General features: G+C 35.5%; 1 protein-coding gene across 1 annotated transcript in view; it reads left to right on the forward strand.

Moving 5' to 3' along the window:
* LOC27208074 overlaps positions 1–13878 on the forward strand; it is a 51760-nt gene that overhangs the window by 7300 nt on the left and 30582 nt on the right. Inside the window, exons 7-8 of the mRNA XM_044923557.1 lie at positions 103–8893; positions 9188–13826. Of these exons, the coding sequence (XP_044779492.1) occupies positions 103–8893; positions 9188–13826 (13430 nt within the window). The remainder of the gene's footprint in view (positions 1–102; positions 8894–9187; positions 13827–13878) is intronic.

Below are 13878 nucleotides of genomic sequence, written 5' to 3' on the forward strand. Positions count from 1 at the left end.
CAAATTCAAGAACAAAGAGTCAGAGTCAGAGTGTAAATGAAGACAAAACATCTCAAGAAGACACAAGGACACTATCAACTTCCTTCCCACAATCAAGTACAGCAGCACATAGTTTACTTACATATTCGAGTGCAGAAGATCAAACAATTCGAGAGGAAACATCGGAACTTTCAAAATCTTTACCTCAATTAACAACAGAAGAAAGCAGTTCATTCCAAGAATCCAGTGCGGAAGAAAATCTAATTACAGAAGTACCATGGACACTATCAACATCACTTTCTCAATCAAGTTCAAAAACAAAAAATATATTTTCGAGACAGACTGTAAATGAAGACAACATTTCTCAAGAAGATACAAGGACACTATCAACTTCTTTCCCACAATCAAGTACAACAGCAAATAGTTTACTTACAGTTTCAAGTGCAGAAGCGCATACAATTCGAGATGAGACATCAGAACTTTCAAAAGCTCTACCTCAATCTACAAGAGGAGAAATAAGTTCATTTCAAGAACACACAACAAAAGAAAGCAGTTCATTTCGAGAATCCAGTGCAGAAGAAAATCAAATGACAGAAGTGCCATGGACACAATTAAGTTCAAGAACAAAGAGTCAGAGTCAGAGTGTAAATAAAGACAAAACATCTCAAGAAGATACAAGGACGGTATCGATTTCTCAATCAAAAACAACAACAAATAGTTTACTTACAGATTTGAGTGCAGAAGATCAAACAAAGCAAGAGGAAACATCGGAACTTTCAAAATCTTTACCTCAATTAACAACAGAAGAAAGCAGTTCATTCCAAGAATCCAGTGCGGAAGAAAATCCAATTACAGAAGTGCCATGGACACTATCAACATCACTTTTTCAATTAAGTTCAAACACGAATAATATATTTTCGAGTCCGAGTGTAAATGAAGACAACATTTCTCAAGATGATACAAGGAGACTATCAACTTCTTTCCTACAATCAAGTACAACAGCAAATAGTTTACTTACAGTTTCAAGTGCAGAAGAGCATACAATTCAAGAAGAGACATCAGAACGTTCAAAAGCTCTACCTCAATCTACAAGAGGAGAAATAAGTTCATTTCAAGAACACACAACAAAAGAAAGCAGTTCATTTCAAGAATCCAGTGCAGAAGAAAATCAAATGACAGAAGTGCCATGGACACAATTAAGTTCAAGAACAAAGAGTCAGAGTCAGAGTGTAAATGAAGACAAAACATCTCAAGAAGACACAAGGACACTATCAACTTCCTTCCCACAATCAAGTACAGCAGCACATAGTTTACTTACATATTCGAGTGCAGAAGATCAAACAATTCGAGAGGAAACATCGGAACTTTCAAAATCTTTACCTCAATTAACAACAGAAGAAAGCAGTTCATTTCAAGAATCCAGTGCAGAAGAAAATCAAATGACAGAAGTGCCATGGACACAATCAAGTTCAAGAACAAAGAGTCAGAGTCAGAGTGTAAATGAAGACAAAACATCTCAAGAAGATACAAGGACGGTATCAATTTCTCAATCAAGAACAACAACAAATAGTTTACTTACCGATTTGAGTGCAGAAGATCAAACAAAGCAAGAGGAAACAACGGAACTTTCAAAATCTTTACCTCAATTAACAACAGAAGAAAGCAGTTCATTCCAAGAATCCAGTGCGGAAGAAAATCCAATTACAGAAGTGCCATGGACAATATCAACATCACTTTTTCAATTAAGTTCAAACACGAATAATATATTTTCGAGTCAGACTGTAAATGAAGACAACATTTCTCAAGAAGATACAAGGACACTATCAACTTCCTTCCCACAATCAAGTACAGCAGCACATAGTTTACTTACATATTCGAGTGCAGAAGATCAAACAATTCGAGAGGAAACATCGGAACTTTCAAAATCTTTACCTCAATTAACAACAGAAGAAAGCAGTTCATTTCAAGAATCCAGTGCAGAAGAAAATCAAATGACAGAAGTGCCATGGACACAATCAAGTTCAAGAACAAAAAGTCAGAGTCAGAGTGTAAGTGAAGACAAAACATCTCAAGAAGATACAAGGACGGTATCAATTTCTCAATCAAGAACAACAACAAATAGTTTACTTACCGATTTGAGTGCAGAAGATCAAACAAAGCAAGAGGAAACAACGGAACTTTCAAAATCTTTACCTCAATTAACAACAGAAGAAAGCAGTTCATTCCAAGAATCCAGTGCGGAAGAAAATCCAATAACAGAAGTGCCATGGACAATATCAACATCACTTTTTCAATTAAGTTCAAACACGAATAATATATTTTCGAGTCAGACTGTAAATGAAGACAACATTTCTCAAGAAGATACAAGGACACTATCAACTTCTTTCCCACAATCAAGTACAACAGCAAATAGTTTACTTACATATTCGAGTGCAGAAGATCAAACAATTCGAGAGGAAACATCGGAACTTTCAAAATCTTTACCTCAATTAACAACAGAAGAAAGCAGTTCATTCCAAGAATCCAGTGCGGAAGAAAATCTAATTACAGAAGTACCATGGACACTATCAACATCACTTTCTCAATCAAGTTCAAAAACAAAAAATATATTTTCGAGTCAGACTGTAAATGAAGACAACATTTCTCAAGAAGATACAAGGACACTATCAACTTCTTTCCCACAATCAAGTACAACAGCAAATAGTTTACTTACAGTTTCAAGTGCAGAAGAGCATACAATTCGAGAAGAGACATCAGAACTTTCAAAAGCTCTACCTCAATCAACAAGAGGAGAAATAAGTTCATTTCAAGAACTCACAACAGAAGAAAGCAGTTCATTTCAAGAATCCAGTGCAGAAGAAAATCAAATGACAGAAGTGCCATGGACACAATCAAGTTCAAGAACAAAGAGTCAGAGTCAGAGTGTAAATGAAGACAAAACATCTCAAGAAGATACAAGGACGGTATCAATTTCTCAATCAAGAACAACAACAAATAGTTTACTTACCGATTTGAGTGCAGAAGATCAAACAAAGCAAGAGGAAACAACGGAACTTTCAAAATCTTTACCTCAATTAACAACAGAAGAAAGCAGTTCATTCCAAGAATCCAGTGCGGAAGAAAATCCAATTACAGAAGTGCCATGGACAATATCAACATCACTTTTTCAATTAAGTTCAAACACGAATAATATATTTTCGAGTCCGAGTGTAAATGAAGACAACATTTCTCAAGAAGATACAAGGACACTATCAACTTCTTTCTCACAATCAAGTACAACAGCAAATAGTTTACTTACAGTTTCAAGTGCAGAAGAGCATACAATTCAAGAAGAGACATCAGAACTTTCAAAAGCTCTACCTCAATTTACAAGAGGAGAAATAAGTTCATTTCAAGAACACACAACAGAAGAAAGCAGTTCATTTCAAGAATCCGGTGCAGAAAAAAATGAAATGACAGAAGTGCCATGGACACAATCAAGTTCAAGAACAAAGAGTCAGAGTCAGAGTGTAAATGAAGACAAAACATCTCAAGAAGACACAAGGACACTATCAACTTCCTTCCCACAATCAAGTACAGCAGCACATAGTTTACTTACATATTCGAGTGCAGAAGATCAAACAATTCGAGAGGAAACATCGGAACTTTCAAAATCTTTACCTCAATTAACAACAGAAGAAAGCAGTTCATTCCAAGAATCCAATGCGGAAGAAAATCTAATTACAGAAGTACCATGGACACTATCAACATCACTTTCTCAATCAAGTTCAAAAACAAAAATTATATTTTCGAGTCAGACTGTAAATGAAGACAACATTTCTCAAGAAGATACAAGGACACTATCAACTTCCTTCCCACAATCAAGTACAACAGCAAATAGTTTACTTACAGTTTCAAGTGCAGAAGAGCATACAATTCGAGAAGAGACATCAGAACTTTCAAAAGCTCTACCTCAATCTACAAGAGAAGAAATAAGTTCATTTCAAGAACACACAACAAAAGAAAGCAGTTCATTTCAAGAATCCAGTGCAGAAGAAAATCAAATGACAGAAGTGCCATGGACACAATCAAGTTCAAGAACAAAGAGTCAGAGTCAGAGTGTAAATGAAGACAAAACATCTCAAGAAGATACAAGGACGGTATCGATTTCTCAATCAAAAACAACAACAAATAGTTTACTTACAGATTTGAGTGCAGAAGATCAAACAAAGCAAGAGGAAACATCGGAACTTTCAAAATCTTTACCTCAATTAACAACAGAAGAAAGCAGTTCATTCCAAGAATCCAGTGCGGAAGAAAATCCAATTACAGATGTGCCATGGACACTATCAACATCACTTTTTCAATTAAGTTCAAACACGAATAATATATTTTCGAGTCCGAGTGTAAATGAAGACAACATTTCTCAAGAAGATACAAGGACACTATCAACTTCTTTCCCACAATCAAGTAAAACAGCAAATAGTTTACTTACAGTTTCAAGTGCAGAAGAGCATACAATTCAAGAAGAGACATCAGAACGTTCAAAAGCTCTACCTCAATCTACAAGAGGAGAAATAAGTTCATTTCAAGAACACACAACAAAAGAAAGCAGTTCATTTCAAGAATCCAGTGCAGAAGAAAATCAAATGACAGAAGTGCCATGGACACAATCAAATTCAAGAACAAAGAGTCAGAGTCAGAGTGTAAATGAAGACAAAACATCTCAAGAAGATACAAGGACGGTATCAATTTCTCAATCAAGAACAACAACAAATAGTTTACTTACAGATTTGAGTGCAGAAGATCAAACACAGCAAGAGGAAACAACGGAACTTTCAAAATCTTTACCTCAATTAACAACAGAAGAAAGCAGTTCATTCCAAGAATCCAGTGCGGAAGAAAATCCAATTACAGAAGTGCCATGGACAATATCAACATCACTTTTTCAATTAAGTTCAAACACGAATAATATATTTTCGAGTCCGAGTGTAAATGAAGACAACATTTCTCAAGAAGATACAAGGACACTATCAACTTCTTTCCCACAATCAAGTAAAACAGCAAATAGTTTACTTACAGTTTCAAGTGCAGAAGAGCATACAATTCAAGAAGAGACATCAGAACGTTCAAAAGCTCTACCTCAATCTACAAGAGGAGAAATAAGTTCATTTCAAGAACACACAACAAAAGAAAGCAGTTCATTTCAAGAATCCAGTGCAGAAGAAAATCAAATGACAGAAGTGCCATGGACACAATCAAATTCAAGAACAAAGAGTCAGAGTCAGAGTGTAAATGAAGACAAAACATCTCAAGAAGATACAAGGACGGTATCGATTTCTCAATCAAAAACAACAACAAATAGTTTACTTACAGATTTGAGTGCAGAAGATCAAACACAGCAAGAGGAAACAGCGGAACTTTCAAAATCTTTACCTCAATTAACAACAGAAGAAAGCAGTTCATTCCAAGAATCCAGTGCGGAAGAAAATCCAATTACAGAAGTGCCATGGACAATATCAACATCACTTTTTCAATTAAGTTCAAACACGAATAATATATTTTCGAGTCCGAGTGTAAATGAAGACAACATTTCTCAAGAAGATACAAGGACACTATCAACTTCTTTCTCACAATCAAGGACAACAGCAAATAGTTTACTTACAGTTTCAAGTGCAGAAGAGCATACAATTCAAGAAGAGACATCAGAACTTTCAAAAGCTCTACCTCAATTTACAAGAGGAGAAATAAGTTCATTTCAAGAACACACAACAGAAGAAAGCAGTTCATTTCAAGAATCCGGTGCAGAAAAAAATGAAATGACAGAAGTGCCATGGACACAATCAAGTTCAAGAACAAAGAGTCAGAGTCAGAGTGTAAATGAAGACAAAACATCTCAAGAAGACACAAGGACACTATCAACTTCCTTCCCACAATCAAGTACAGCAGCACATAGTTTACTTACAGTTTCAAGTGCAGAACAGCATACAATTCAAGAAGAGACATCAGAACTTTCAAAAGCTCTACCTCAATCTACAGGAGGAGAAATAAGTTTATTTCAAGAACACACAACAAAAGAAAGCAGTTCATTTCAAGAATCCAGTGCAGAAGAAAATCAAATGACAGAAGTGCCATGGACACAATCAAATTCAAGAACAAAGAGTCAGAGTCAGAGTGTAAATGAAGACAAAACATCTCAAGAAGATACAAGGACGGTATCGATTTCTCAATCAAAAACAACAACAAATAGTTTACTTACAGATTTGAGTGCAGAAGATCAAACACAGCAAGAGGAAACAGCGGAACTTTCAAAATCTTTACCTCAATTAACAACAGAAGAAAGCAGTTCATTCCAAGAATCCAGTGCGGAAGAAAATCCAATTACAGAAGTGCCATGGACAATATCAACATCACTTTCTCAATCAAGTTCAAAGACAAAAAATATATTTTCGAGTCAGACTGTAAATGAAGACAACATTTCTCAAGAAGATACAAGGACACTATCAACTTCTTTCCCACAATCAAGTACAACAGCAAATAGTTTACTTACAGTTTCAAGTGCAGAACAGCATACAATTCAAGAAGAGACATCAGAACTTTCAAAAGCTCTACCTCAATCTACAAGAGGAGAAATAAGTTCATTTCAAGAACTCACAACAGAAGAAAGCAGTTCATTTCAAGAATCCAGTGCAGAAGAAAATCAAATGACAGAAGTGCCATGGACACAATCAAATTCAAGAACAAAGAGTCAGAGTCAGAGTGTAAATGAAGACAAAACATCTCAAGAAGACACAAGGACACTATCAACTTCCTTCCCACAATCAAGTACAGCAGAACATAGTTTACTTACATATTCGAGTGCAGAAGATCAAACAATTCGAGAGGAAACATCGGAACTTTCAAAATCTTTACCTCAATTAACAACAGAAGAAAGCAGTTCATTCCAAGAATCCAGTGCGGAAGAAAATCTAATTACAGAAGTACCATGGACACTATCAACATCACTTTCTCAATCAAGTTCAAAAACAAAAATTATATTTTCGAGTCAGACTGTAAATGAAGACAACATTTCTCAAGAAGATACAAGGACACTATCAACTTCTTTCCCACAATCAAGTACAATAGCAAATAGTTTACTTACAGTTTCAAGTGCAGAAGAGCATACAATTCGAGAAGAGACATCAGAACTTTCAAAAGCTCTACCTCAATCTACAGGAGGAGAAATAAGTTTATTTCAAGAACACACAACAAAAGAAAGCAGTTCATTTCAAGAATCCAGTGCAGAAGAAAATCAAATGACAGAAGTGCCATGGACACAATCAAGTTCAAGAACAAAGAGTCAGAGTCAGAGTGTAAATGAAGACAAAACATCTCAAGAAGATACAAGGACGGTATCGATTTCTCAATCAAAAACAACAACAAATAGTTTACTTACAGATTTGAGTGCAGAAGATCAAACAAAGCAAGAGGAAACATCGGAACTTTCAAAATCTTTACCTCAATTAACAACAGAAGAAAGCAGTTCATTCCAAGAATCCAGTGCGGAAGAAAATCCAATTACAGAATTGCCTTGGACACTATCAACATCACTTTTTCAATTAAGTTCAAACACGAATAATATATTTTCGAGTCCGAGTGTAAATGAAGACAACATTTCTCAAGAAGATACAAGGACACTATCAACTTCTTTCCCACCATTAAGTACAACAGCAAATAGTTTACTTACAGTTTCAAGTGCAGAAGAGCATACAATTCAAGAAGAGACATCAGAACTTTCAAAAGCTCTACCTCAATCTACAAGAGGAGAAATAAGTTCATTTCAAGAACACACAACAAAAGAAAGCAGTTCATTTCAAGAATCCAGTGCAGAAGAAAATCAAATGACAGAAGCGCCATGGACACAATCAAGTTCAAGAACAAAGAGTCAGAGTCAGAGTGTAAATGAAGACAAAACATCTCAAGAAGATACAAGGACGGTATCAATTTCTCAATCAAGAACAACAACAAATAGTTTACTTACAGATTTGAGTGCAGAAGATCAAACAAAGGAAGAGAAAACATCGGAACTTTCAAAATCTTTACCTCAATTAACAACAGAAGAAAGCAGTTCATTCCAAGAATCCAGTGCGGAAGAAAATCCAATTACAGATGTGCCATGGACACTATCAACATCACTTTTTCAATTAAGTTCAAACACGAATAATATATTTTCGAGTCCGAGTGTAAATGAAGACAACATTTCTCAAGAAGATACAAGGACACTATCAACTTCTTTCTCACAATCAAGTACAACAGCAAATAGTTTACTTACAGTTTCAAGTGCAGAAGAGCATACAATTCAAGAAGAGACATCAGAACGTTCAAAAGCTCTACCTCAATCTACAAGAGGAGAAATAAGTTCATTTCAAGAACACACAACAAAAGAAAGCAGTTCATTTCAAGAATCCAGTGCAGAAGAAAATCAAATGACAGAAGTGCCATGGACACAATCAAGTTCAAGAACAAAGAGTCAGAGTCAGAGTGTAAATGAAGACAAAACATCTCAAGAAGATACAAGGACGGTATCGATTTCTCAATCAAAAACAACAACAAATAGTTTACTTACAGATTTGAGTGCAGAAGATCAAACAAAGCAAGAGGAAACATCGGAACTTTCAAAATCTTTACCTCAATTAACAACAGAAGAAAGCAGTTCATTCCAAGAATCCAGTGCGGAAGAAAATCCAATTACAGAATTGCCTTGGACACTATCAACATCACTTTTTCAATTAAGTTCAAACACGAATAATATATTTTCGAGTCCGAGTGTAAATGAAGACAACATTTCTCAAGAAGATACAAGGACACTATCAACTTCTTTCCCACCATTAAGTACAACAGCAAATAGTTTACTTACAGTTTCAAGTGCAGAAGAGCATACAATTCAAGAAGAGACATCAGAACTTTCAAAAGCTCTACCTCAATCTACAAGAGGAGAAATAAGTTCATTTCAAGAACACACAACAAAAGAAAGCAGTTCATTTCAAGAATCCAGTGCAGAAGAAAATCAAATGACAGAAGCGCCATGGACACAATCAAGTTCAAGAACAAAGAGTCAGAGTCAGAGTGTAAATGAAGACAAAACATCTCAAGAAGATACAAGGACGGTATCAATTTCTCAATCAAGAACAACAACAAATAGTTTACTTACAGATTTGAGTGCAGAAGATCAAACAAAGGAAGAGAAAACATCGGAACTTTCAAAATCTTTACCTCAATTAACAACAGAAGAAAGCAGTTCATTCCAAGAATCCAGTGCGGAAGAAAATCCAATTACAGATGTGCCATGGACACTATCAACATCACTTTTTCAATTAAGTTCAAACACGAATAATATATTTTCGAGTCCGAGTGTAAATGAAGACAACATTTCTCAAGAAGATACAAGGACACTATCAACTTCTTTCTCACAATCAAGTACAACAGCAAATAGTTTACTTACAGTTTCAAGTGCAGAAGAGCATACAATTCAAGAAGAGACATCAGAACGTTCAAAAGCTCTACCTCAATCTACAAGAGGAGAAATAAGTTCATTTCAAGAACACACAACAAAAGAAAGCAGTTCATTTCAAGAATCCAGTGCAGAAGAAAATCAAATGACAGAAGTGCCATGGACGCAATCAAATTCAAGAACAAAGAGTCAGAGTCAGAGTGTAAATGAAGACAAAACATCTCAAGAAGACACAAGGACACTATCAACTTCCTTCCCACAATCAAGTACAGCAGCACATAGTTTACTTACATATTCGAGTGCAGAAGATCAAACAATTCGAGAGAAAACATCGGAACTTTCAAAATCTTTACCTCAATTAACAACAGAAGAAAGCAGTTCATTCCAAGAATCCAGTGCGGAAGAAAATCTAATTACAGAAGTACCATGGACACTATCAACATCACTTTCTCAATCAAGTTCAAAGACAAAAAATATATTTTCGAGTCAGACTGTAAATGAAGACAACATTTCTCAAGAAGATACAAGGACACTATCAACTTCTTTCCCACAATCAAGTACAACAGCAAATAGTTTACTTACAGTTTCAAGTGCAGAACAGCATACAATTCAAGAAGAGACATCAGAACTTTCAAAAGCTCTACCTCAATCTACAAGAGGAGAAATAAGTTCATTTCAAGAACTCACAACAGAAGAAAGCAGTTCATTTCAAGAATCCAGTGCAGAAGAAAATCAAATGACAGAAGTGCCATGGACACAATCAAATTCAAGAACAAAGAGTCAGAGTCAGAGTGTAAATGAAGACAAAACATCTCAAGAAGACACAAGGACACTATCAACTTCCTTCCCACAATCAAGTACAGCAGAACATAGTTTACTTACATATTCGAGTGCAGAAGATCAAACAATTCGAGAGGAAACATCGGAACTTTCAAAATCTTTACCTCAATTAACAACAGAAGAAAGCAGTTCATTCCAAGAATCCAGTGCGGAAGAAAATCCAATTACAGAAGTGCCATGGACACTATCAACATCACTTTTTCAATTAAGTTCAAACACGAATAATATATTTTCGAGTCCGAGTGTAAATGAAGACAACATTTCTCAAGAAGATACAAGGACACTATCAACTTCTATCTCACAATCAAGTACAACAGCAAATAGTTTACTTACAGTTTCAAGTGCAGAAGAGCATACAATTCGAGAAGAGACATCAGAACTTTCAAAAGCTCTACCTCAATCTACAAGAGAAGAAATAAGTTCATTTCAAGAACTCACAACAGAAGAAAGCAGTTCATTTCAAGAATCCAGTGCAGAAGAAAATCAAATGACAGAAGTGCCATGGACACAATCAAGTTCAAGAACAAAGAGTCAGAGTCAGAGTGTAAATGAAGACAAAACATCTCAAGAAGATACAAGGACGGTATCGATTTCTCAATCAAAAACAACAACAAATAGTTTACTTACAGATTTGAGTGCAGAAGATCAAACAAAGCAAGAGGAAACATCGGAACTTTCAAAATCTTTACCTCAATTAACAACAGAAGAAAGCAGTTCATTCCAAGAATCCAGTGCGGAAGAAAATCCAATTACAGAAGTGCCATGGACACTATCAACATCACTTTTTCAATTAAGTTCAAACACGAATAATATATTTTCGAGTCCGAGTATAAATGAAGACAACATTTCTCAAGAAGATACAAGGACACTATCAACTTCTTTCCCACAATCAAGTACAACAGCAAATAGTTTACTTACAGTTTCAAGTGCAGAAGAGCATACAATTCGAGAAGAGACATCAGAACTTTCAAAAGCTCTACCTCAATCTACAAGAGGAGAAATAAGTTCATTTCAAGAACACACAACAAAAGAAAGTTCATTTCAAGAATCCAGTGCAGAAGAAAATCAAATGACAGAAGTGCCATGGACACAATCAAGTTCAAGAACAAAGAGTCAGAGTCAGAGTGTAAATGAAGACAAAACATCTCAAGAAGATACAAGGACGGTATCGATTTCTCAATCAAAAACAACAACAAATAGTTTACTTACAGATTTGAGTGCAGAAGATCAAACAAAGCAAGAGGAAACATCGGAACTTTCAAAATCTTTACCTCAATTAACAACAGAAGAAAGCAGTTCATTCCAAGAATCCAGTGCGGAAGAAAATCCTATTACAGAAGTGCCTTGGACACTATCAACATCACTTTTTCAATTAAGTTCAAACACGAATAATATATTTTCGAGTCCGAGTGTAAATGAAGACAACATTTCTCAAGAAGATACAAGGACACTATCAACTTCCTTCCCACAATCAAGTAAAACAGCAAATAGTTTACTTACAGTTTCAAGTGCAGAAGAGCATACAATTCAAGAAGAGACATCAGAACGTTCAAAAGCTCTACCTCAATCTACAAGAGGAGAAAAAAGTTCATTTCAAGAACACACAACAAAAGAAAGCAGTTCATTTCAAGAATCCAGTGCAGAAGAAAATCAAATGACAGAAGTGCCATGGACACAATCAAATTCAAGAACAAAGAGTCAGAGTCAGAGTGTAAATGAAGACAAAACATCTCAAGAAGACACAAGGACACTATCAACTTCCTTCCCACAATCAAGTACAGCAGCACATAGTTTACTTACATATTCGAGTGCAGAAGATCAAACAATTCGAGAGGAAACATCGGAACTTTCAAAATCTTTACCTCAATTAACAACAGAAGAAAGCAGTTCATTTCAAGAATCCAGTGCAGAGGAAAATCAAATGACAGAAGTGCCTTGGACACAATCAAGTTCAAGAACAAAGAGTCAGAGTCAGAGTGTAAATGAAGACAAAACATCTCAAGAAGATACAAGGACGGTATCGATTTCTCAATCAAAAACAACAACAAATAGTTTACTTACAGATTTGAGTGCAGAAGATCAAACAAAGCAAGAGGAAACATCGGAACTTTCAAAATCTTTACCTCAATTAACAACAGAAGAAAGCAGTTCATTCCAAGAATCCAGTGCGGAAGAAAATCCAATTACAGAAGTGCCATGGACAATATCAACATCACTTTTTCAATTAAGTTCAAACACGAATAATATATTTTCGAGTCCGAGTGTAAATGAAGACAACATTTCTCAAGAAGATACAAGGACACTATCAACTTCTATCTCACAATCAAGTACAACAGCAAATAGTTTACTTACAGTTTCAAGTGCAGAAGAGCATACAATTCAAGAAGAGACATCAGAACTTTCAAAAGCTCTACCTCAATCTACAAGAGGAGAAATAAGTTCATTTCAAGAACTCACAACAGAAGAAAGCGGTTCATTTCAAGAATCCAGTGCAGAAGAAAATCAAATGACAGAAGTGCCTTGGACACAATCAAGTTCAAGAACAAAGAGTCAGAGTCAGAGTGTAAATGAAGACAAAACATCTCAAGAAGATACAAGGACGGTATCGATTTCTCAATCAAAAACAACAACAAATAGTTTACTTACAGATTTGAGTGCAGAAGATCAAACACAGCAAGAGGAAACAGCGGAACTTTCAAAATCTTTACCTCAATTAACAACAGAAGAAAGCAGTTCATTCCAAGAATCCAGTGCGGAAGAAAGTCCAATTACAAAAGTGCCATGGACACTATCAACATCACTTTTTCAATTAAGTTCAAACACGAATAATATATTTTCGAGTCCGAGTGTAAATGAAGACAACATTTCTCAAGAAGATACAAGGACACTATCAACTTCTTTCTCACAATCAAGGACAACAGCAAATAGTTTACTTACAGTTTCAAGTGCAGAAGAGCATACAATTCAAGAAGAGACATCAGAACTTTCAAAAGCTCTACCTCAATTTACAAGAGGAGAAATAAGTTCATTTCAAGAACACACAACAGAAGAAAGCAGTTCATTTCAAGAATCCGGTGCAGAAAAAAATGAAATGACAGAAGTGCCATGGACACAATCAAGTTCAAGAACAAAGAGTCAGAGTCAGAGTGTAAATGAAGACAAAACATCTCAAGAAGACACAAGGACACTATCAACTTCCTTCCCACAATCAAGTGCAGCAGAACATAGTTTACTTACATATTCGAGTGCAGAAGATCAAACAATTCGAGAGGAAACATCGGAACTTTCAAAATCTTTACCTCAATTAACAACAGAAGAAAGCAGTTCATTCCAAGAATCCAGTGCGGAAGAAAATCCAATTACAGAAGTGCCATGGACAATATCAACATCACTTTTTCAATTAAGTTCAAACACGAATAATATATTTTCGAGTCCGAGTGTAAATGAAGACAACATTTCTCAAGAAGATACAAGGACACTATCAACTTCTATCTCACAATCAAGTACAACAGCAAATAGTTTACTTACAGTTTCAAGTGCAGAAGAGCATACAATTCGAGAAGAGACATCAGAACTTTCAAAAGCTCTAC

Source organism: Drosophila simulans, chromosome X (genome assembly GCF_016746395.2).
Source record: "Drosophila simulans strain w501 chromosome X, Prin_Dsim_3.1, whole genome shotgun sequence".
In the NCBI taxonomy this organism is placed as follows: domain Eukaryota; kingdom Metazoa; phylum Arthropoda; class Insecta; order Diptera; family Drosophilidae; genus Drosophila; species Drosophila simulans.